At 43.4% G+C, this 26544-nt stretch overlaps 1 protein-coding gene across 7 annotated transcripts in view; it reads left to right on the top strand.

The window, feature by feature from the left end:
* DOCK1 (dedicator of cytokinesis 1) overlaps positions 1-26544 on the top strand; it is a 555371-nt gene that overhangs the window by 314612 nt on the left and 214215 nt on the right. The window contains exons 30-31 of one of the 7 annotated variants that reach the window (XM_059730037.1): positions 11955-11974; positions 16740-19644. The exons of 4 other annotated variants lie outside the window; for them this stretch is intronic. In XM_059730037.1, the coding sequence (XP_059586020.1) occupies positions 11955-11974; positions 16740-16804 (85 nt within the window). In that variant the 3' untranslated portion in view covers positions 16805-19644. Of the gene's footprint in view, positions 1-11954; positions 11975-12430; positions 12501-16739; positions 19645-26544 lie in introns of those variants that run through there. 2 more of the 7 variants (XM_059730038.1, XM_059730039.1) reach the window with 2 other exon arrangements.

Below are 26544 nucleotides of genomic sequence, written 5' to 3'. Positions count from 1 at the left end.
TAAAAAGAAGGTACTGGGTAATGTGGGGCCTCTGCAGGACACGCTAGGAAATCTGGTCATCGCACCAGACAGCACAGCTAACTTATTTAACATTTAAAAATGCCTCCATTTTTCTGAGTAGGGACCTGGTTATCCCCACAACTGGGACCCCCATAGGCCCTGTGGGATGCACACCCAGGCCTAGGGTCAGCGAAGACCTAGTCAGGGAACTTCTGGAGGGACTGGATGTGTTTAAATCAGCAGGTCCTGACTATCTCAACCCCAGAGTGCTCAGGGAATTAGCAGAGGTTATTGCGCGACCTCTGGCACAGCTTTACGAGTACTTATGGTACTCTGGCGATGTGCCGGAGGACTGGAAAAGGGCCAATGTGGTTCCCATTTTCAAAAAAGGGAGGAAAGAGGACCCAGGAAACTATAGGCCCATTAGTCTTACCTCAGTCCTGGGGAAGCTTTTTGAGAAAATTATCCTGGCGCATGTCCACGAGGGACCAGCAGGGGAGACTATGCTTAGGGACAACCAACATGGTCAGGAAGGTTCATTAGAGGCAGGTCCTGTCAGACCAACCTGGTGGCCTTCTACGACCAGGTCACCAAATCCTTAGATGCAGGTGTCGCAGTGGATATAGTCTTTCTGGACTTTAGAAAGGCCTTCGACATGGTCTCTCACCCCATTCTCATTAAAAAACTAGAAGACTGTGGTGTCGATGCCTACACAGTCAGATGGGTCACATACCCAGAGGTGGTGGACGGATCTTATTTGACCTGGAGGGACGGGGGCAGTGGGGTTCTGCAGGGCTTGGTCCTCGGGCCTGCACTGTTCAACATCTTTGTCAGCGACTTGGACAAAGGGGTAAAATGCACCCTGTTCAAATTTGCAGATGTCACTAAGATGTGGAGTGAAGTGAGCATGCTAGAAGGAAGGAATAGGCTGCAATCAGATCTGGACAGGCTACAGGGGTGGGCGGATGAAAACAGGATGGGTTTCAACACTGACAAGTGCAGGGTGCTGCACCTGGGGAGGAAGAACCAGCAGCAGACCTGCACTCTGGGGAACTCCCTTTTCATCAGTGCAGAGGCAGAGAAGGATCTTGGAGTCATTATTGAGGCCAAAATGAACATGGGCCGACAGTGTGAGGACATGGTCAGGAAGGCCAACCATACCCTATCGTGCATCCACAAATGCATCTCGAGCAGGTCCAAGGAAGTGATCCTCCCCCTCTATGCAACACTGGTCAGGCTGCAGTTGGAGTACTGCGTCCAGTTCTGGGCACTGCACTTCAGGAGGGATGTGGGCAACTTGGAGAGGGTTCAGAGGAGGGTCACCCGCATGATCGGGGGCAGCAGGGCAGGCCCTACAAGGAGAGGCTGAGGGACCTGAACCTGTTCAGCCTCCACAAGAGAAGGCTGAGGGGGGGGATCTAGTGGCCATTTATAAACTAGTCAGGGGGACCAGCAGGCATTGGGAGAGTCCCTGTTCCCCCGAGCACTGCCAGGAGGGACAAGAAATAACAGTCACAAGCTGGCAGAGGGTAGATTCAGGCTAGATATCAGGAGGTGCTACTTCACAGGCAGGGTGGCTAGGATCTGGAACCAACTTCCAAGAGAGGTGGCGCTGGCTCCTACCCTGGGGGTCTTTAAAAGGAGGCTGGATGAGCACTTGACCGGGGTCATTTTTGACCCCAAGTATTCTTTCCTGCCACGGCCAGAGGTCAGACTTGATGATCTACTCGGGTCCCTTCAGCTATGAAACTATAAACTGTTGGGATGCAATTCAGGGGTCTGCATGCTTCTATAGCAGTGCAAGACACTTGAACATTGCCCCTGTGTCAGCAGGTTGGTGTGCCTGCTACCTTGCATGCAGGCTTTGTCCCCTTAGAAGCCCCTTAGCCAGTCCTTACAAAATAAAACAATGCTCCTTGGTCCAAACAAACAAACAAACAAACAAACAAATTAAGCAAACCTCCAGCTTTTATCCAGGTGGCAGGAGGAGAGCTTTGCTGGGTTTCAGTCTGATCCCTGCCCACAAACTGCTCCTTTCCCTAGCTTGAGCTCTCTGCTCTTTCTCCCCTTGGACTTTTAACTCTCAGTTGATCACTCACAGGTGGGCTTCTACCTCAGGGCCATCTCTCTCCCATAAGGGCCCAGATTGCCTTGATATACCCTGCTTTATTTAGGATCTGAGCTGGGTTGTTTTGCCTAACCTGTATCACTACAGGATCATAGAGGTTTAACAGTTTGATTGTAGCAGCTGCTACACATGCACCCACCCTCGACTTCTAAAAGGCTAAAATATACATTTGTCCACGTTCATACAGTGTGTGTAACAAGCCTGCCTTGTAGAAGGAGTATCCTTTCTTCACCAGAAATGACTGCATATATATTTCTATATATGTAGCAGCTTTACACAAACATTCAATGGAGGGTACTAGTTCATAATGGCTGCTTACAGATGCTAAAATAAAACAGGAAAAAAATGCACTTTATGGGAAGAAGGGGTCCATTTGTTCGACCCGACTCTGCAGCATCTGGATAGATCAGGCACTTCAGCGGGACTTTTTGGCACCTTTATTTAAAGTTGATTCAATTAGCTATTAGATAAAAGTGCCAAAAAAGCCCCCACTAAAGCACCCACCTTATACAGAGGTTGAATGAGCCAGGTCCAACTAATGCAGTAGTTCTTCTAGGCATGTGCTGGGCTCGGTGCAGGAGTGTGCCGAGATTAAAAGTAAAGTGACGTTTTTGTTTTCTAACATCTCAAAGCAGCTAATCTACTGTAGGTTTCCTGCTGCTGTCGACAGGTAGCCTGGGACAAATTTTCAAAAGATCTCTTTCAAGTGTTCCAAAGTATTTGCTAGCACATCTGTTTCTCTGCATGGAAAATCTTACACCTAGCATGTACACAGTGCTTACAGATACGATTTGTACACTGGAATATTGTTGTGTGCTTGTATATACAGATGTACGTGCAGATATAGGGAGGGAGGCTTAAGGGGGGAGCCTTTGAAAATGTATATCTAGCCATTGAATAATGCTTCCTTTTTACATGTGTACAGATGCATATACACAGCCATATTAGAATATTAATTATTCACAATGTGTATATTTGTATATATTATTGTGGCATACCAAGGCCTTGGTACATCATATCTTTCTTCTTTCTCTTATGCCTCCAGGCCTTTCTCGCATTTTGTAAAGTATACAGGTTTACTTCCGAGGAATTCTCTATCTGTCTGTAAGTTTTAATAGCCCAGCTGGTCATGCTGTGTTACCACCCATAGTGTTGAAGCAGATAAAATAAAGCTCCATATCCTGTACAGTATTTGTTGATGTTGTTCTTTGTTGGTCTCTTAACAGATGATATTCTATTTAGGGACTCCTCTATACATTAGGGTTGTAAAATTTAATTAAAGACAACATCAGTTGGTTTAACAAAACAACTTGTTAATCAAGAATCAAAGTTATAGAATGTAATTGATTTCCTGTAGGACTTTGTAATCAGCTGGTGTTACCAATATGTTCAAATGGTGTTTATCTGATGTTTGCTGATGAGATATGGCAAGGCACTGTAGCCACAGTATAGGATGATTAAGTGCTGTAGACTATGAGACGCAAGGAGAAATGACTGTTGAAACACTAGTAATGTTACTATCCCTTCGACTGTTGCATTGAAGTCCAGTGCAGCATCTGTTACACAGTAAATAGCAGTGCCAAATAACAGAGAGAGGAAGGAAATTGAGTGATAGATTTACAGAACTGAATGATCTGTAAAACAAACTCCATTCCAGCTGGAATTTGGTAAGGACTCCCATAGGAAAAAAAAAGCATATGAAATTAATAACCCAGTTGGGAAGGCTTTATCTGAATACAAATAGCACGGTGCTTTCTGTAACCACGCTTATAGCAATGTTTAGTTGTTGACTGAGAGAAATGTTTATGCTAATATCTGTTGTTTTCTCTGGAGAGGGGGGTCTCATCCCAGAATTGACCAGAGGCAGCGTTTGCTAGCTTATGAACTCTAATGAGATCACAGTTGGAGACAGAATGGTTGCAGAGAGTAGATATTTAGGTCCCAGCCCTGCAAAAACTTACCGGTATTTTATACGCTCTGAGAATCCATAGAGCTACTCAGAATATATTAACCTTTTGAATTTGCTGCTTAACTTTGCACCACAAAGATCTTATTGTATATTTCTTCATACTACTTTTTGGATATCAATTTAACACTGTTCCTTCATATTATACCACATTAGAGTCCTAGCTAGTTAAATTTATGTTAGCATAGTTTTTTACCTTAGATCATTTCTTTATATGACAGAGAGTTCTAAACACCGTACTGAACACCTGTCACTAAATGTGTTCTTGTTTAAACTGCCTGGCAAATAAAGTTGAACCAAAATAACAACTGTGAGGAAAAAAAAATTTCTAAGAATTTTGCCATTGTTATTGGAAAATGATTTAGATTGGTTCTATTTAAGACATTTTAAAATTACGTTTACATTAAGGTATTTGATATATTGATATTCTTTTTTGATAGAGTTCTCTCTCTCTGAGTGAGGACCTAACATGATGAGTTTTTATCGAAGTGTTATTGCAGGCATAATGTTCATCATAGAGCAATTGTAGTACTATACTTGCTTCATTCCAGAAGGCTGTCAGTTAAATTCAGTCTAAACTTGTAACACTATTTCTGTTTCAGTAATGGGACTCTGAGGCAGATGCAATCAGTTAAGCAGTTACATGGTTAAGTGGCTGGGTGGTTTTCATGTGTGTTTTAGAAGTAGAAACTGGGAGATCACCATACTTGCTTTCACTTTGTGGTCTGGGACAGATTGGGACCCTGGTTTCTTTCTTTCCCCCTTCCGCCCCCCCCCCCCCCCTTAGAATTAAGAGGTTACTGATCTGTTAACCTAGACTTTGTAATTGGTATGTTTGTGGGAGAGGTGTCTTTTTTTCCCCCATTATCTGTTCCTACGCATATTTTGAAACTTTGTTTTCTTCTCATATTTTTATGTAATGGTTTCTGCCATATTGGCTGCAAACAGGTAAGAAAAAAATGTAATACTTTTTTTTAGTTCTTGCAAAAGTTTGCTGTGCTGGAATCTAAAGTCTATTTTCTTAAAAAGAGATGCAGTTTTATCAGTGCTAGTGCCAGTTTCCCTACATCATGATTCTATTCACATGTCACACTTCTGTCCTAGAGGGATTATTTAATCTTTGGCCTCTCTGTTGGTTTTCCTGATGGGGTGTCAGTAGGGATTGTGTATCTTGTGACACATTCATTTGAGTCAACAGGAATAGTCATGGAGATTTAGTTGCCTTTATAAAATGAATTTGGTGGTCTCAGGGCTACTTCTGATGAACAGATGTCTACATCACTAAAACCACTGCCACTGTTGGATTAATGTGTTTTCCTGTTGGCAGTCAAAGGATAGACTATGTCAAGGAAGAATGATGCTTTTTATTTCTGTGTATTCTTTCTCCAGAATAGCTTTAGGTTGCATTGGTGAGACAATATGGAGATGGTTTCTGCTGAAAGAGCTGTATCTGCGTTCTAGACGAATGAAATTATTAATCTTTCAGTACAGACGGTCAAGAAATACCATGAACTTTCTATTTAAAAAATCATAAATCCAACAAAAATAAAACATTGAGGAGTAGGCTAAACAATCTGCTCTCTTGCATTTGAGCTGAAGGACTGGCTGGCTGTTCCTCTGGGGAGCATTCAGTGTACTGATGCTTCCACCTGTTAAGAGGTACTTCATTTATATGTGAAATGAAATCAAGTGTCTTCTATACTTTATTCAAGCATGAAAAAAAAAATCTATAAATATTTTACAAAATGGAATAGATAATTTACTCCCAATGTTGCTGGCAAGATCTTGGATACAATCTGTGTTTTTACCCTACTTCCCTCACATTTCTTGATTTATATTATTTTTTCCAGATGGGAGTGTGTGAAAGAGAATAGATGTTTCAGAAGTTAATTTTGTTCATTTGTAGTTTATTTACAGGCATAGGTTGTCCATATTGCTTTATTTTGGTTCTTTCAAACTGCCAGCGAAACATAGGGTGTGTATGACTACACTGTTGCTTGTCAAACTATAATGTAATTTGAGAACTTCTCCGGTGTGTGCGTACAACTGTCAACAGCATACAAGCATTTCAACAGATGATGTCTAATGCTGAACAAAGGCAGGTTTCATAGTTTCATAGTTGTTAGGGGCTGCAAGGAGGTTGAACTTTTTCTTAAAGCTTCTAGTTCAGTAATTGTTTAAATAACCTAAACAAATATTGAAAAATAAATCCAAGCCAAAATAATATTACTTTTAATGTTACTTAAACTTTTCTGAAGTGATAGCTATTTGTTATATGATGCATATACTGCATAGCAAACATAGTATATATGATGTATGTGTTTACTGTATATACATAAGTATGGAAAAACAAATCTGGTTTTCCACAAATTAATTAGAACAAACTTTTTTGGTATTGTTTACCAGTGGTAAATTCTAACTTAATTCATCAAATTAAGCGTAAGTGTACAAGTTCCGTCTGATGCTTATCTTTTGGAAAACTTACTTTGTCATCTTTAGTTAGATTGCCAGCTCTCAGCCCTGCTATGTCATACTAGAACTGGAATAAAAAAAGGACAGACTGGCTGATTCCTGAGCTGGCAATTTAACAGTTAGTAGTTGTCAGACTGGTGGAAATGTATCCAGAGGGTATAAAGGATTTTGGAAAGAAAACTGCCAGAAACACAGAGGCAACATATTTTAACAGACTACTAATTTGTTTTAAATATATTTGGGGGGGGCAGGAAAGAGAGAAAAAAAATTAGGAGCTTTTTCCCCCCAAAAAACTTTCAGAATAGTTCAAAGAAATAGATGACATTTAAACTTTAAATAAATATCTTGGGGTGAAATTACACATTAGAATTAACAGGTGCTAATTTTAAGGAATGTTATTAGTCTGTGTTCGGGTTAGTTGGTGGTAGCGATCAGTCACATGTTCAGGGTTAACACCTTCTCTAATGTTTACTGCTCAGATCTGCCACTAGTGCTGGCAAGCAGAGGCATGGCTAAGGACTGCAAGTCTGCTTAATGCCTGCCCCGCTCATCACCTCTCTAGCCGCATTATAGGCCAGGGAGGAGCAGGAAAGGGCCCCTGAGTGTTGTTTGGATCACCTCCTCCATCCTCCAGTTGCCCCCACCACTCCTGGAGCACTGCCTTGCCACCGCAGTCAGCTCCAGAGCAGTGGTGGCAGAAGCACCTGGGGGAGGGGGAGGAGTTCCCTCTCTACTTGCTCTCAGGCTCCTTGCACCTTCACAGCTCCCACACACCCAGTTCCAGTCCCCACCAATTTGGGCAGTAGGGTCTGTAGAAACCCCTACAGATGGGGAGGGGGAACCTCCCACAGGTACCTGCCACTCTCAGGCTGATTGGGGGAGCAGAACAGTGATCCAGGGATGGAGAGACTAGTGGGGAAAAGAGGGAGATATTAGCGTGGGAAGGGAGCAATTCTGGGAGTAGAGGGGTGATTTGGAAGTCAGGACAATTTGGGGGACAGAGAGGACAGAAGCCTGGTAGCTGCTCCCCACCTCCCCCTACCATCTTCTTTCTCTACTCCCTCCAATCCTGTCCCCCTCACCCCTTTCCCATGTGCCCTGCTGCCCCTAACCCTTCACTCCTTTCCCACTCCCACCCCCACTCATGCCATCCTCACCTACCTGTTGCATGAATGTTTCCAACTGTGATTCCAGAGCCAAAGAGTCCTGGATGATAGCTAGCCCACCTGGAAGCAGTTCTCCTTTGGATGCTGGAGGACTGGAGATTGGTGGTTTTATCTCACGTGAACACCCAAAAGTTTACGTAAGGTAGATAGCGCAGCTCAGAGATAATCCTTGCCCAAGATGGTGTAATTTTAAGATGCCTAGAGGGGACTTAATACTTGTTACGTGTCAGTGCTAGCACCAGTACTTTTCAATGTATATACCTCAGACTTCCTGTACATCACATCTCAGTAATACATGGATGCTGATGATGTCACCATAGTAGTCCAAGGAATAGACATGATAGAACTGGAAAAGACACTATACTCGCATGGAGCTTATCACTGATTATCTTCACAAGTGGTACTTAAAGTTGAACATCAGTAAATCAATATCACCAGTTTTCCACCTGCACAATTCTCGAGCCAAGAGCACCCTGAATATTAGAGTAGGCAACCACAGCCTTCCCCAGGAGCATATGTCAACCTATTTAGGAATCGCATGAAACCAGGAGTGGGAAATTATTTTAGCTGTAGGTCTACTTAATGAGTTTTGATGAGCTGTCGAGGGCCACAAGGGTGGTCCCACCCCTTGACAGGTGCCCCACTCCTTGGTCACCATCTTGGGACTGGAAGTCCCAACCCTGCCTAACCCCTGAACATTGCCATTGGAAGTCCCTCCCTTTGCCCCTGGAAGTAATCCTTTTAGGAGAAGGGTCTGAATGCCCCTGAACCAGAAAAAAACCAAGTCATATACTTTAGTCAATGATTAAACATGCAGCTCCCAGCACTCCCACACATGCAGCTCCTGGCACTCGCGCACCACTGAGAGAAGCCTGATGCGTAGGAACTGGCTCTCTTCCCCACTGCCTGCCACCATGGAAGCAGAGGTGGGGCTCCCTGCCATTTCTGGCGGTGTCCTTGAACATGGTGGAGAAGGCAGCGGGCTCCATCACACAGGGCTTCCCTTGGTGGCTCATGAGTGCTGGCAGCTGTACATGTGCTGCAGGGAGCCCCGTGCGATAGGCAGGCCAGCCTGGCTGCACTTCTTGCCGCCATGTGCAGTTGTAGCTGGAGCCATGTGCCACTGGGTGGCAGTGCTTGCACAGGCCACAAGCACCCTGACGGCCCCCCCCTGCTGCTGCTGCTACTGGCAGTGGGGGCTGTGCGTCATGGTGGGGGAGTGTGTAGAGGGGGTTCCTACACCCTGCCCAACTGGGCTTCATGCTCCTGGCAGCCCCAACCCCACACTCCCTGCCCCCACCCACCTGCACTTCCCCCCTCGCCCCACTGCACTTCCTCTCTTCTCTGCCACTTCCCAACCTGCTGCCCAGAGTGAGCACTGCAGCAGGGAGGTGAGGAAGAACTACTGCAGGCCAGGGAAGCATAGCAGCTACCTTGGCAGCTGCAGCAGTGGCAGCATCAGTGCCACCTACAATCTGTGTGCTGGCTGGGCCAGGCCCTTCTGTGCACAAGGCCATCATGGGAGCAAGGCACATGAGCTGGGTGGGGTACAATTAGTTGGTGGGCACCCACAGGCTGGATAGAATTACTTGGTGGGCTGGATGCAGCCTGCAAGCCATATTTTGCCCACCCCTGCATTAGAATCATTCCCTCACCTGTAAATATTACAGCTCCCCATCCACCTTTAGTCAGCAAGAGGTCAGCGGTAATGTCTCTGCATGGGTCACTGCCTTAAGAGATTTAGCCAGCACAACATGGAGTGCCAACTTTTAAGTGTTCAGAACCACAGCACTTGCAATGGTATATGCCCCAGCAGAATATTGTGCTCATGTATGGTCCAGAAGTTGTTATACTAAAAAGTTCAACACTACTTAGTGCACTGAGACTTATAACAAACTGCATAGTGCACACACGTGTGTGCACACACACAAGCACGTGTGTACTCACTCACTCACTCACTCACTCACTCACTCACTCACTCACTCACTCACTCACTCACTCACTTCCTGTACTCTTGGGCATTAGGCCAAGTGATATAAGAAAACACACCCTAACATCATTACTGGCAGTAGAGGAAAGAGAGAATAAAAATCACCTGCTCCATCAACTGTTAACTGAAGACACAAATAGATGGAGGCATAAGAGGCTTAAAAGTCATAGACCATTTATACAGGAAGCCCACAAGGTCCTTGAAGAGATTCGGGATGTTGAACCAAATCTGTGGGCAGCAATGGAATGGGCAGACAGCTAGGAAAGGTCAAACCTAGCCCTACAGCATTTTGTACTGTGAAGAGGCTTTCTCCACCTCCTCAGAAACTATGAAGGAAAAACTGGAAAGCCTACCAGACCCACTGGAAACAGTGCCTACAGCAAGAATGCTGCTGCCACCCAAACGCCACTTTATTAGCTGTCAGTCTTTCCGGATTGGCATCCGTCACAGCCAAAGCAGTATTTCTGGCAGAATGGCATCACCGGAGGAGGGGAAGGCAGACCGGGGAAGCAAGCAGGTTTCCATATCCTACCCTGAAGCTGCTGGCTTTGAGAACCCCAGGGTTAGGGAGAGGACTGAATTTCAGTCCTAGGGCTCCAAGGAGCTCCGACTACAGGGAATACTCCTGTCGGTGTGTTCCCTCCAAGTGGCTACAGAGGGAAGCATGAGAATGTTAGGGAGTATGGAGCATATGCACGGTGCTCAGTGTGGAATAAGGTTGTTTCTTTTTTGTCCTTTAACATTTGAGTTGACATTATATATAAGGAAAAGAACTGTGACCGACTGATTTGAGACATTATTGAGTAAGGAGGAGGATCCCCAAGCCTTACAAATAAGACTGGACTGCTCAGAAGGTGAAGACATTCCCTGTATTTTTCATTTCTTTTTTTTAATTCCCTTTTCCTTTTGATTGGAGTTGTTAATACCCCGTGAGGTTGTGTCTGGATGATGACCCCCTCAGCTTTTGGGGAAGAATCTACAAAAGGGGTAAAGAAAGTGCCTAGTGACCTCTGGGACTTCAGAGTTCTCAGTACTTACCTGGGCTGTTCTCTTCTTTAGTTGTTACTGTTTCCTTTTGTTTCGGTTGTAACCAAATATCCCTCTGTGTCTGCTTCATCTGAAGGTGGTGCTGAGGGGATTCTAAGCTTAAAGTAGAAAAGAGAGCAGAGAAGTTAGAATCTCTGCCAAACAACTGTTAGACTTTCTGAGATACCTTTACACCTGTGTTATTATTTGGCTGGAGTGTAAGGAGAGGTCTGAGCTCCAAGGAGAAACAGGCCTATCAACCTTGAAGTGTACCTCCAGCAAGGAGAACATCTCCCAATACTTATAGATTAAACACCAAGATGTGGCAGGGGAGAACTGGGCAAACATTGCTATGTGTTCCCGAGAGGATAACAGGGCCTCTCCTTCACAGCACAGATTCTCTTGGCGCAAGGCTGACAGGGTCCCCAGCCCTATTCTGCACTCCATGGACATACACCAACACCAGATGAGTCCCCCATTGGGCACAACCTTGATGGAGAAGTGTGGGTAAAGCTTAAAAGACTAAGATCTGAATACAGATTTTTCAAAATAACGCTTCCCAAAATGAACATCTTGGACAACCCCTTGTGTGAATGTGGTGTCCAACAAACAGCACAGCGCTTACTTGAAAGCTGCAGTCTTTACAAGTGCCCAGATGGGGTAGATGGAATCCTCACATTGATCCTCACATAATACCAAGCAGTGGCTCATAGATTTGGAAGTTGATATTTGATGTCATATAAAAGAGAGAGAGCACTTGTTAATGAGCCTTCATATGTGATCATTCAAGTTTTAAGTGTTCTTAACGTGGGCTAATTATAATGTGCAATCTCACCCTTGGATCTAAATGTGCCAATAAGACAGCGTTGCAAATTGTGTGCAGTAATGTATTAGATTAGAACTGAAGTATTTTCCTGTCTTGTTTTTGAGTGCTAAAAGTAGAGAACTTTTGGATAAGGAAAGCAATTTGAGCATTACTTGTTTTGTTTTTTTACTGTAATACACTTGTTTACCAAGTTTCTTTTGCTAGGTATTTGCACATGTATTTTAAGAGAAATGGAATCTTTTAAAGTGAAAATTAGCTGATACATGTTGGTCTGCATTTCCTTGAAAATTCAACACTTCTTATAGACAAAGGGGAAATGGAAACAGATTATTTTCAACTTGTACATTAGTGATAAAGTTTTCAAAATTTTATTTCTGCAGATCTTCAATTCTGAGGCAAGGTGAGCTGCATGGGCATACTACAGGGCTATTTTTCTTGGGGAGTGTGTGTGTCCTTTTAAACTAATGTATAATGCTTTGACCTTTTCAGTAAAGACCTTGTAGGTGCTTTTTACTTAATTCTGTTCCTGTCAAATTAACTAGACATTTTAGTAAATTTAATAGACCAACCTATGTTTTAAAATAACATTGTTTTCTCACTCTGTATCTGAGATGCCTCAGAGGAGAATGCTTTGAAAAGAGCATGCTTTTCAGTTAGTTGGACTTCCCTGTTAGAGGGAAATAGAACATATTATGCAATATGTTATTTTCACTGAATGAATCTGGACTTAGAGTTGTTTTGTGCTTGGCATTGGTATTGTGTTGATAATGACATTGTCTGTGGATATTGTTTTTCTTGGCACCCTGGCAGCATGTTAGGTGTAATGGAGCTGTTTTCTCTCTCATTTATTTCTCAGCTCCCTGGTTGTTACAGAAGTCCCAAAACAGTGTCTTGTACCAATGAAATTGAGCTCGTCAGTGATGCCGTTATATAAATGATATGATAAAAACAAAAGCAAAAAATGACTAATAGTGTCCTTTTAATTAATCCTGGCACTTTTACCTCGCATCTTGATTCATTATTCCCAATGACTAAACAGGAAGGAAATTTCAAGTATTACAAAAATTAGGTGTTCATTACTGGTCTTAGAGTGTGTCTTGGAAATATGCTGGGTTTCCTCCCCCCCAATCCCCCCTCATTTTAAATTAAAGGAACACTGCGTAGATGGAGAAATGAATTTGGGAATTGCTGAGGATTGCCTGTCTCCGTTTCCCACATCAACACACATTTTCCATATACCCTAACACAAACCCTTTTTATCTTTATCACATCTTCCATCTTTCTGGTTTTATAGGAACAGAAAAAATACCCTTTGGAATCTGCCACCTCCATTTAGTCAGAAGAAAATATTGGGTCCATTGCCTTCTCCTGGTAGAGGGTGAAATTGAATGGTTGTGTCCAAAATATCAGTGTTGGAATGATACATTAACATGTGCAAGTTTACCTTTAGTAATTAGTGCTTTCTGTTTGTGGATATGTTTTTTGATACTTCAGTGCATTTTATGCCATGACATTTAATTACTTTTAATTAGTAATTAAATTGCAGATTTTAAAAATCAGAATTTTAAAGGAATAATGGATGTGGAAGGAAATCCTCTTCCTTTCTACTAGTAAAGATGTGAATACATAGAGGAGATGAAGCATATTATCCTTTGTAAATTTCATTCATGTTGAAAAGCAAGTATATCACATGAACTAATTAAAACAATCAGAATCTATTTCTAATCTACATCGGTTGTTGCTTTTGCTCCTTGCAAAATACTCAGCTAGCAAAGTAGTATCAGAATTGGAACTAGAAATATTCTCATTCATTAGCTGGTTCTCGTCCTCCAAAAGTAATGGAAGATTTAATCCCTTCAAGACATTTTAAATACTAAATGCATTTTATGAAGGTTGAGAATTGTGAAGAGGTTTATAAAATTACAGTATTGTTTACTCCAGTGAACTTCCCATGCAGCTGTCTGCTTTCTTAACTCGCCTTATAGTTCTTATGGCTTCACTGCTAGGTAGCTACAGAACTAACAGTTTGCCTGCTGGTCAACCTTCTAATACATTTAACCAAATCTCTAATGCTTATTCTGGCGAACTGGTAATGAGCAAATTATGAAACTGACAATATGTATTTCTACCACCAAGGAGAATCTTCAAGGAAATATTGGTTCTTCAGCCATTTTTTTTACAGTCACAAATACCAAATTAACCCAGTATAGCTGTAATAAGCAAATGGAAAAGTACATTAAATCATTCAAGGATCTGGCTTTTCTGTTTAAAAATTGCAAATTCTCTAATAAAAAATCAAAATTCTCTGATTAAAACCCCCAAAATCTGTGTTTTTCTGCAATTAAAATGAAACATCACTAATACACTCTCTCTCCCCTCCGCCTGAGGTGGCGGCTCCCTCCCCCTGCCCACCCATCTGCCTCTGCTTCCTCCCATGGAGTGGTGGGGGTTCCCTCTGCCCGATGAGGCAGCAGTGGCGGCTCCTCCCTCCCCCTACCTGCCCTCCTGCCTCTGCTTTCACCTCCTCCCGTGGAGCAGTGGGGCTTCCCTCCACCTGCGGGGGTGGTGACGGCAGCTCCCTCTCCCTACTCGCCCTCCTCCACCTCGCACCGTTGAGTAGCGGGGCTTCCCTCTGCCTGAGGAAGCAATGGCGGCAGCTCCCTTCCGCCTGCCTGCCTCTGACTCATCCTGCTCAGGAGCAGGGTTTTCCCCCACCTGAGGAGGTGGGTGTGGCAGCTTCTCCTTCCCCTCTGCCCGCCTCTGCTGCCCCCTCCTCCTGTGGAGCTGCAGAGCTTCCCTCTGCCTGAGGCGGCAGCAGCAGCTCCTTCTGTCCACCCACTGCCGGCTCCTCCTGCAGAGTAGCGGGGCTCCCACCTCCCTGCCTGAGGCGGCGGCAGCTCCCTCCCTGCCTGAGAGATGGAGCCCCCGCAGTCAATCATTGCCAGCCCTCTGGGTGGTGCATGCATGATTGCCAAAAGCATTACATACAGACAGACGCGCAGAAAGACAGACCAAGCGCTTTATTATATTAGAATATATATGTGCATGTGTGTGTATGGCTGGCCTTGGTCCCTGCCTTCCATATTCGCCACCTGCAGGGAGCAGAAGCTGGCCTCACCTCCTACCCCCCCCCATGGTATCCTGACCCCACTCCCCCCACTGCCACCACCATCTCCAAGGAGCTCCACTGGCCTTGCCCCCCTGTTCCATCCACTCTGTTGCCACCGCCTTCAGGGAGCAGGGCAGAGGGGGCAAGGCCAGCACGGCCTGTCCCCCCACCATCATGGCAGCACTCAACTGTGCTGCCACCTCCTGTCCAAATGCTGTATTCATGCTGTGGTTGTTTCCATCAGCCAATCAAAGTGCAAATAAAGTGTTATGGACAGACAGACAGAATAAGTCCTTTATAGTATTAGAATTTTAAAACAATTTGTAAGCCTACCTGTGCCTCAATCATTATAATAAAATATATTCTAAATACCTATATATTTTGGTGTTTGATTTTTGGTTTTTTAATCCTGGAAAATCAGAGCTCCCCCTGCCACATTCATTCACCAGGACGCAGGTCCACTGCAGCTGTCCCCCTGCTACTTTATGGTGGTGAGCAACCCTGATATGCTGGTGCCCTTCCCCTGCCCATGTAATTGCTCCTTACTGCCAAACCACGGCCCCCCAGCTGTGCCGGTGCCTCTCCCAACCCCCAGTCCCCTCTCCCCCAGACCATGCTGGTGCCCCTTACTCCCAACCTGCAGCCCTCTGGTCCTGCTGGTGCTCCGCACTTCCAACCCACAGTCCTCTGCCCCCTCTGGTGCCCATCACTCCCAAGCTACGGCCTCCCTCAGCCCTGCTAGTGCCTCTCACTCCTGACCTGGAACCCCCTGTCCTGCTGGAGGGGGCCCCCAGCTGCCCCCTTCCCACCCAGGCCAGAGTGCAGCAGCTGCAGCAGCTCCGACATTTGCGGGTAGCAGTGGAGCAAGTCCAGTCCCAGTATAGGCTGGAGGGAGAGGCCTGTGGTGCCCCCTGCCCTCAGCTAGGGCTCCTACTGCACCAGGCAGCCTGGCTATACCCCCTAGGTAGCATCTCCTTGCCACCCCATCCCTGTGAGCATGAGCAGCGGCCCTGATGACACCAGCCTGGCTATGCAACTCCCTGCTACCCCCAAAGAGCCCCCCAACCCCGTTCCCACAGTGGAAGGGCAGGTGCCTCTCCCCTGCCCCCCTTGCCCTGCTCCAGCCCCAGCACCCCACCCCCTGACAGTCCCCAAGCCCTTGCCCCCCAACCCCCCAAAAGTCTTACCTGCATGCAGCTTCTGGGGATGCTCCCACCATCCTGTTGGCTGTATGCTGGCTACATGCATGTGCACCATTCATGCTCCCTACAGCCCCAAGCAGCTCCTTGTAGGCTTGAAGGCTGCCAGCCTGCAAGGGAAAACCTGTGGTTTACCGTGATTTTGTCCTTTAAAAAAGAGAAAATCTGCATTTTTCCACAGCAAATGGAAAACCTAGATCCCTGATCATTATATATTTTGTCTTCCTGCACTAAAATATTTTCTTGAGTAATAATATAGAGAGTCCTGTGGTTATTCTTTGAGCAGGATCCCAAGCAAAATAAAGCCAAATACAGATACTTTCTGTGATAATTTTTCAAACGTGTATATATACAATTTAGCACATTTCTGATCAGAAAGAAAATCACTACCTCTTTAAAAGCTGTGGGGGTCAATCTGAGCAATCTTGTTGTATGTCATTAGATTACATGCGCAAAACTAATTAGCATCCAAATGATCACCAAAAAATCAGGTTAAATAAATTTCTTCATTGAAGATGTTTGTTTTTTTCCAATATTCATGACGCGAAAATAGTGTTTAATTATTATGCCAGGAAAGTAAGGAAGGCCAGGCAGTACTATGTTATTATGAGCTCAGTTTCATGAAATTAACAACTGGTCCAATTAAAACATCAGTGTTCCTATTCTGAAGTGAATAGGAGGATATTAATATTTTTACCTTATTTATTTCCTTTTTTTATTGATGTGATAATTGTCTCATAGTAGAAGCACTTAGCATATAAAATGCATATAAATGTTAAACAAATATGGACCCTTCAGTATAAGATTTTCTTCTAATTTTAAGTTCTCTAATGCTGAGTCTTCTCTGTCCCTTCTAGAGTTAGAACCTGATTATCTACCCCAGATGTTTACTCTGAATATCATAAAAGAGAATATCAGATAATCTGCAGAAGATCTTCCAGTTTGCTGTCTGTCATCCTATGAGCTATGAGTTTGAATCATAATCCATCCACTGTGTTGGCTGTATTTGAATTTCAGTGTTAGCATGCAAGATGTCAGGTGCCTTATTCTATGATTTTTTTTCTTCTGCAAAGGTGTGACATTTCTTTGATGTTTATAAAATGCAGGGAGGCCCAATCTGTGAAGATTGCATATATATATATATATATATATATTTAACAATGTACATATTTGAGATGAAGTCGTGTCTGGATATTTAGTTTTTCACTTCATTAAGGCAATACAGGGCATGTGACATCCATATGATACTGTCATACCTCTGACAGCTTGAAGGCACTTGTGTTTCATAAGGCACTCGTGGTTTGATGATACCCTGGAGTGACATATTCCCTATTCTGCCTTATTGCTTAATTTCACTTTGCTTGGCTCCTCATATCCAATTTTTGTGCCAGACCAATTGCTTTGCCTGAATTGCCACATTCCCTGGGACTGCCCTGAAGGGTTGTCGTTCTCTTCTAGAAGGAGCTGGAACGGCGAAACAAGTGTATTAGACTGAACAACAGAAAGCTCCCCACTATTCTGCCAGCAAATGGAACTGACTAATAGCTCCATCTTCACTAGAATTGGCAGACTGTGCTTTCAGAGATTGCTCTCTTTGAGGGATTCCCAAGTTAGAAAGCTGTATGCAAGTATATTTAAAATATACTCAATGTCAGAGTAAGGAGGAAGGAATATAACGGATACAAAACCAGTTTCATCAATTTAATCAGAAAAACAGAATTCCTTTAGTACATCATGTACAGCTTTTCTCTGGAGAAAAGCTCTTGTTCACATTATTAATCATCAGATCCACATATCTCTAAAATGCTCTGTCCAAACTTGCTGCCTTTCTCGTGACCTTGTAGGAGTATATTTGAGTTTGCTATTCCTTGAAGTGTTGTTTTGGTGAGCTCGAGCCCTTCCTTCAAAAAAAAAAAAAAAATCCCTTGCAATAATTAGAAATAAACATCCAGTCTTCTTTCATACTGAAAGCATTTTCAGAGTCTAAATCTTTGTTACCAGTACTCTAATCCATTCAGTCTATCCAACTACAATTATTGTGCATATCCTCTATTAAAAAATAGGTCTACATTAAACTAACTGTAAGATTACACTGTTGAGCATTCAGATATGGGGGGTATGCAAAACTGGGTGATTCCAAGTTTTATAGCTTTTTATTTAATTCTGTTTTTAAATGATCCTTGAGAACCCATGCCACCTTTCATACTCCAGAATACTTGCCACTGACCTCAGCTCCCAAAACTGTGATCTTGAACTGATTGTCTTCTAAATTATGTATAAATAATTCTCACCAGTCTCTTTACATTGCATTATTTACCTCAAAACATTCACAAATACTTCACAAAGACAAAGTCTTGGACTTCTGCATTAAATCACTTCAGTCCACAGCAATACTTCTGAAGACTACGGACAAAGAATCTTATATCACACTTACACATCTGTGTAGCTGCACTAGCAGAGCAGTGAAGCAGTCTGGTGGCCTGGGTATAAATATAATAAAGGTTATGTGAAGGCAAATAGAGGTGTGGCTAGATTGTATTACTCCAACAACCTCTGATGGACAGTATTCTTGTTGTTGTTATTTAGATTTCTATCCCATTCTATCTAGAAAGGTTTGCATTATTTTTTTTAATGATGTTTAATCCTGATGTAATTTACAGCCAATTGTAGTTAAGGGTTTGATGATACAAACACTGGTAATCACCAAAAGAAAGTGATTGCTCTAAGTACACTTCTTTCTTGATTGTAAGTGGGGCTGGTTGCTGTCCCAGTTAAAGCCAGGCACTGGGACTGGAAGCAGAGTCTGATTTGCCTGCCTTTTAGTGACCCCTAGCTTGCTTGCCCTTATGCACCAAGGATGAGGAAGCCCTCTTGTTCCAATGCAGAGGGGAGAAGAACCAGTCAAGTTGCAGAGAGAAATAGATTGGAGTGGAGATTGAGACTGTAGACTGACAATGAGACAGATTTGGAAGCTGGGGATAGGCAATAGGAACAGAGAGAAGACAGTGCAGGGTCACTGAGGTTTGGATGAGAAGCCTGGAAAGAATTGGTGGAAACAGGAAATATAGGTGGGCAGGAAAAACATTGGCAAATGAGGGGTAATATTGCACTTCTAGTCATGAAAATAAAAGGAGAAAAGGTAAACCTAAGAATATTTCCCATAAAACTTATTCCAGAAAATATGCACATGGTTGAAAGTTGAGATTCTCAAGTCTTTAAGTTGTATAATATAGTATAATTATATTGTATAATGATATTGCATTGTATAATAAAGTGATAGTGGAAAATGACAAAGATATCATTTTACTCCACTATCAAAATGTTGGGGCTCTTTTCTGTAATCTGCATGGAGGTAATTTGACCCATTAATCTACTTACATAAGTAAAGTTTTTGCGTTAAAGTAATCCTACAAAATGTCACTAGTCTCGCATATTGAAATCTCACGTTTCATTATTTTTCTTTTTGACACAGTATACGTCAAGAACAAGAATGTGTGGATACTTGTTTCTTATAAAAGCAAGAGTGTGAAGTAGGTAATTAAACAGAGTTGAAGGTGTTAAATTAAAAAGAATACCAGTATTCCTTTTTATTACCATCACAAACTGTTGCATCATATGGTAGATATTTTTTAACAGAGGATACGGTGTTTTATTAAAAATATTGTCTTTTCTCATGGCAGTTTCATTTACAATACTTTTATTACTTAAGTATATCAAATATTCCTAGTGGATAATAAATATATTACTTTTTAACATTCATAAGCGATGCTTAATTCATGTCTCCTATTTTTCACTCTGTTTAAAAAAAAATCTGAATATTCTTTCAGCTTTCAAAATACCCACATTTCTCCAGTGCATTTTATAAGTAGTCATTCAGATTACATTTAAGGGTATGGGCAGACAAAACAATTTTGCTAGTTTTAAATTATACTGGCATAAGACTGATCAAATTGAACTGGTAACTGTTTTGTTTCATTGCTGTTATATCAGTATAAGGGCACAGACATAATTTTGCACTGCTTCAAATGCCACAAAAACCCTGTAAATGGTGGAATGACAGATGACATATGGTCCTATAGCATTATGAATTGGTATAAGTTGTATCAAAATGCCCCTGAAACAAAACTGGAAAAATGGTAAAGTAATTTATTGTTAGCTAAATCACTGGCATTATATACCTGGTTTATTCAGATTTAAGGATTTAGCGTTTCAGTCCTCTTACATCAGTGGTGCTCAACCTTTTGGCCCTGTGGGCCAGATGAGTGGCCCAGAGCCAGTGTGTGGGCTGGATGGAGCCCTGCATGCTAGGATTAGGCTCTGGGGCCCAGCATCACCCAATTTCCTGCCCCTCCACCCCCACTAGGGCCTGGCGATATCCCTGCCAGGCCCTGTGTGCTAGGATTTAGGAGCCTGAGCAGGGCCCAGGGATCCCCATATGTCTGAAAATTTGGTTTCTAGGGTAGCGTGACACAGCCCACGAGCTGGAGTTGAGCATCCCTATCTTTCACTGATACAGGAACAGATATAACAGTTTCAGCTGATCTGTGCTCCCTAGTGGGTGTCTTTCTCAGCTTTTAAAATACTATATTATTATATCTCTGCAATCCCAGATACTAAGTTAATATTTCTGTAATTTTTTTTAACTGAACTTGGGCTTTGGTCATGTGTTGTTTTAGTAGCTGTTCTCTTTCATGCATGAAAATTTAAGCTGTGGAGACCAGAGGGGGAAAACGGGGTATACAGTGTTCAGTGTTTTAAAGAGACTTTTTGCTTACTTTTGAGCCTGGCTCCATTTATTTATTTGTTGTTTGTTTTCTTGAAAAAAAACCCAGCCCTTCTAGGTTAGGTTTGTTGATTTTTAATATGAAGAAAATTTGTTATGTGAAGGAACTTGAATAAGAGCCCCTAACTGGAGAAATATGTATATCAAACCTTTTTTTTGTTTTTTTGTTCTGTGATTAAATGTATTGTAGGATGTCTCCAAAAAATAAAGAAAAACCAGCAGAAGCAAAACCACACAAACAAGCCTTTGCACATTTCCCCAAGGTTAGGTTTAGCTTTCTTTCGAAAGAAAGGCATTACTATTACAATGAAGGATGTAGTTGAATATATGAAGTCTGGTCAGGAAGAAGTAAAAGGACATTCTTTTTTCCCCTATGATAGGGTGACAATTACAGGAAATAGTTTGGTCCATGTTCCTTGTTATGTGCTATAACCAATATGATGTCCTTATTCCTCCAATGCTGTACTCCTTGAATGACTCTATTGACAACTTTTTTTTTTTTTCAAAAGAGTGAAAATGATTGGAAATATTAAATGCAAAGGGGTTGTTCATGATGCATGCTAGTGCACAAGAACTATCACTGAAGAACTGTGAGAAATGGTTTTCCGAATTATAATACTAAAAGTCAGGAGGCTTTAAACTTGTTTTATGCCTCAAGCAGTTGGGAACAAAAGAAAAATTAGAATACTCTTGCTGAGGTGTACCCTTCCCATCCTAAATCAGAGAGGCTGGTTGTATACATCAAGAGCTAAAGAAGACATCTGGTTAGCAGAAGCTCAAGATTATTGAATGTTGCATTACTTTTTGCCTTTAATGTGGCCTCTAGGATTGGTATTGCTCCCGTAAGAATATCATCTTGTATTTATTGTATCCTAGTGGAGGTATTTTTACAAACAACAGGATATGATTATTGTAGTCACTGATCTTGTGAACCTGGGAGGTGGTCTGTGTTATGCAACTAGTCTAGGGCTAAAATTTCTCTTAAAATGTTTCCTTGGTAATTCCGATTCCGATAAATGTAACGTGATGGAAAAAAAACCCTACCCTTAAAAGGGAAGGAGCAATGGTTTGAACCACTCTTTGGTGGTTCAGTGTCTAGCTATGATGTTTGGAGGTTTGTAGGTCATGTGTGGTGTGATAGATGGTTGTGGTTGGCAACTCTTTTTTGTAGATCAGAGAAATATTTATCTGCTGGCTTGACCTATTGGCTTCTGAGGTCTGCTGCCTTCAAGAAGCCCACATCCGAGGGGTTGTGGAAAAGTTGCTAAGACGTGTCCAGTCCTCTGACTACTACCCCATGCTCATGCAAGTGTTAACTAATGATACTTCCAGGACCTTGAGGAGATCAAAAACAACTACATGGCTCTGGGAAGAAGGATAAAGGGGCCCAGGTGGTGTTCTCATCAATCCTTCTAGTCAAAGGCAAAGGCTTGCTTAGGAGTAGACACATCCTGGTGATCAACAAATGGCTGTGTAGAAGGTATTGCCAACAGGGCTTTGGCTTCTTCAGCCATGAGTGGTGTTCCAAAAAGATGGAGAATTGGAGGTCCAACTACAATCACAGAATTATAATGTAATTTGGAATTACGGAGGTATGGTGGGATGGCTTACATGACGAGAGTAAGATCATGGGTGGGTATAGCTTGTTCAGGAAACATAGGCAGGGGGAAAAAGGAGGAGATGTTGCCTTGTATGTGAAGGTGATGAAAATGTGTTCAAAGATGTAGTGTGGAGTGGAAGGTAGGCCTATTGAAAGCCTCTACGTAAAGGTCCAAGGGGAGAGTAGGGGTGGGGGGGGGTAGCATGGTAAGTGTTTGCCACAGGCCACCAAACCAGGAGGAAGAGCAGGACAAGGCCTTTTTTAAAGCAGTTTACAGAAGCTTCCAAGTCACAGGACTTGGTTCTAATGGGGGGCTTTCATTATCAGAACATCTTCAGGGATGGAAACACAGCAATTCACAAGCAATTCAGCAGATTCATATGAGTTCTTGGGGATAACTTTTTGATATAAATAATAGATTCATAGATGTTAGGGTCGGAAGGGACCTCAATAGATCATCAAGTCTGACCCCCTGCATAATCAGGAAAGAGTGCTGGGTCTAGATGACCCCAGCTAGATACTCATCTAACCTCCTCTTGAAGACCTCCAGGGTAGGGGAGAGCACCACCTCCCTTGGGAGCCCGTTCCAGACCTTGGCCACTCGAACTGTGAAGAAGTTCTTCCTAATGTCCAATCTAAATCTGCTCTCTGCTAGCTTGTGGCCATTGTTTCTTGTAACCCCCAGGGGCGCCTTGGTGAATAAATACTTACCAATTCCCTTCTGTGCTCCCGTAATGAACTTATAGGCAGCCACAAGGTCACCTCTCAACCTTCTCTTGCGGAGGCTGAAAAGGTCCTCTCTCCTTGTAGGTAGTCTCTCCTCGTAGGGCTTGGTCTGCAGGCCCTTAACCATATGAGTGGCCCTTCTCTGGACCCTCTCCAGGTTATCCGCATCCTTCTTGAAGTGTGGCGCCCAAAATTGCACGCAGTACTCCAACTGCGGTCTGACCAGCGCCCGATAGAAGGGAAGTATCACCTCCTTGGACCTATTCGTCATGCATCTGCTGATGCACGATAAAGTGCCATTGGCTTTTTTGATGGCTTCGTCACACTGCCGACTCATGTTCATCTTGGAGTCCACTAGGACTCCAAGATCCCTTTCCACCTCTGTGCCACCCAGCAGGTCATTCCCTAGGCTGTAGGTGTGCTGGACATTTTTCCTCCCTAGGTGCAGCACTTTGCATTTCTCCTTGTTGAACTGCATCCTGTTGTTTTCTGCCCACTTGTCCAACCTGTCCAGGTCTGCCTGCAGCTGTTCCCAGCCCTCCGGCATGTCCACATCTCCCCATAGCTTTGTGTCTTCTGCAAACTTGGACAGAGTACATTTCACTCCCTTGTCCAAGTCACTGATGAAGACATTAAAGAGTATCGGTCCAAGGACCAAGCCCTGCGGGACCCCACTGCCCACACCCTTCCATGTCGAAACCGACCCATCTACCACGACTCTCTGGGTGCGACCCTCCAGCCAATTCGCCACCCACCGGACTGTGTAGTCATCCAAGTCACAGACTCTTAACTTGTTCACCAGTATGGGGTGGGATACCGTATCGAAGGCCTTCCTGAAGTCTAAGTATATGACATCCACCCCTCCTCCTGTGTCCAGGCGTTTCGTAACCTGGTCATAAAAAGAGACTAGATTGGTCAGGCACGATCTGCCTGCCACGAACCCGTGCTGGTTTCCCCTCAGCATAATTTGTCCTGCTGGGCTCTCACAAATGTGAGCTCTTGATAATTTTTTCAAAGACTTTGCCAAGGATGGAGGTGAGACTGACTGGACTATAGTTGCTCGGGTCCTCCTTCCTCCCCTTTTTGAAAATGGGGACCACGTTGGCCCTTTTCCAGTCCTCCGGGACTTGGCCCGTGCGCCACGAGTGTTCGAATGTTCCCGCCAGTGGCTCTGCAATGATGTCGGCCAGTGCCTTCAGCACCCTCGGATGGAGCTCATCCGGGCCTGCCGACTTAAAGGCATCCAGTTCTTCCAAGTGACTCTGCACCATCTCAGGGTCTACACATGGAAGTCTGGCGCCTTGCTGCTGCCTCTCTACAACCCCAGTGAGAGACTTGTCGTGTCCCTCACTTAGGAACACTGAGGCAAAGAACTCGTTGAGGAGTTCAGCCTTGTCCCCCCTGTCCATCACCAATTGTTTCTGCCCATTTAGCAGGGGTCCTATTTTTCCCTGGGTCTTCCTTTTACTCCCTATATATCTAAAAAACAATTTCTTGTTGTCTTTTACTTGGGTTGCCATCCTCAGCTCCATGGTAGCTTTGGCTCAGCTCCATGGTAGCTTTGGCAGAGAGTCCAACTGGATGGGGTGGGGAGCTCTTCTCAACTTGCCTCTCTCAAACAGAGAACGAGAGATAGGGAAAGAAGGAGAGCACTAGAATAAAGACACTGGACTTCATAAAAGCAGATTTTACTGACTTCGGTGAATTTGTGAGCAGATCCCCTGAAAGGTAAGTCTGAGGGGTAAAAGAGTACTGGCTGTACTTTATGGAGGTCGTATCAAGGGTCTCGGAACAAGTTATCCTGATGTGGTGGAAGAATGGAAAGTGCAACAGAAAACCAGCCAGGTAGACAAAAATCTCTTCAATAAGTTAAAACTTAGAAAGGGATCCCACAAAAACTGGAAACTTGCTCATAGTACTAGAGAAGAGTATAGGAGTATTACATGGGCATGCGGAGAGAAAATTAGGAAGGCCAAGGCATGATTTGAGAGGCAGCTGGCAAGGGCAATAAATAGAATTTCTACAAGTATGTCAAAAGTAAGAGGAAGATCAGAGAAACCATAGGTCCCTTACAGAATTCACAAGGCAATCTATATGATACAGAGAAGGCTGAATGCCTTTTCTACATCAGTCTTCATAAAGATAAGTGCAGTTGACAGAAAAGATGGGGAAGGCGACAAACAACCTAGAATAATGCTAGAACAGACTACGGATTACTTAGAGAAGCTAGATGCTTTCTAATTGGCAGGGTTAGATGAGATGCCCCCTATGGTATGGAAGTAATAGGCTGAGGTAATTTCAGGGCTATTGGCTATCCTTTTGAAAACTCATGGAGGTCAGGTGAGGTCCTAGATGATTGGAAAAGAGAAAATATATTGCCTAACTTTAAGAAAAGGAAAGAGGAGGATCCAAGGCATTATAGACCAGTCAGCCTGACCTTGATACTTCAAAAAAAAACAACATGTAACCGGTCTTCTAGGAATCTATTGTGTAGAGGCAAACAAGGTAATCGGGCACAGTCGGCATGGATTCACCAAAAGCAGGTCATGCCTGACCAACCTGATTTCCTCCTGTGATGAGGAGACAGGCTTGGTGGATAGGGAGAGAGCAGTGGATGTGATATACCTTTACTTTAGTTAGGATTTTGACTCTGTCTCTCATGATAGTCTCATTAACAAGCTAAGGAAATACAGACTTAGACACAAGTACTGTAAGGTGGATACATAACTGAGTGGATCGTTGCACCCAATGATTAATTGATCATTAATCACTCAGTGTCTAGGAGGTATCAAATGGGGTTTCCCAGGGGTCTGCCCTGAGTCTGGTTCAACATCTTACTGATTTGGATGACAGGCTTGAGTATACTATTAGCAGGTTTGCATATGACACCAAGTCGGGTGGAGTTATAGAGACTCTGAAGAGCAGGGCTGGGATGGAATAAGCAGAGTGACCTGGATAGACTGCAAAGTAGTCTTCAGTCAATCAGCTAAGATTCAGTAAGGACAAGTACAAAGTCCTGTGCTTGGGACTGACTAGTTGCATTCACAAATACAGCCTGGGGGATGACTGGCTATGCTACAGTACTGCAGAGAAGTACTTAGAGCTATGGTAGAGTACAAGATGATTGAGTCAGGAGTGTGTTCTTGTTGCCAAAAAAAAAAGCTAACAGCTTACTGGGTTGTATTAACATGAGTACCACTTGCAAATCAATGGAAGCAATTCTTCTGTTCTCTTCATCGCCAGTGAGGCCTCACCTGGAGTGTCCAGTTTTGGGCTCTGCACTTAAAAATAACATAAACATAATTTCCATTGGGTTTCATTCTGCTTCCAGAGTCAGGCTAATTTGGGGATAAGAGATGCCTGAAAGACTGAAAATCAAAACTAACATTGGCCAGTATTGTAACCCAACATCCTTTGGAAGGGGTAACTCATTTTCAGAAATTCTGGTTAACAGTACAACATGGTTAACAAACAACCTGCTGCTCTTCCAAAACTGGCAGCAGGCTTCCCATCAGTCTGAAGTGAGACACAGATCTCTTAGAGGGCTGTTAGA

Source organism: Alligator mississippiensis, chromosome 6 (assembly GCF_030867095.1).
Source record: "Alligator mississippiensis isolate rAllMis1 chromosome 6, rAllMis1, whole genome shotgun sequence".
NCBI classification, from domain to species: domain Eukaryota; kingdom Metazoa; phylum Chordata; order Crocodylia; family Alligatoridae; genus Alligator; species Alligator mississippiensis.
The sequence above is the reverse complement of the archived record's forward strand: the minus strand, read 5'-3'. Positions and strand labels throughout refer to the sequence as shown.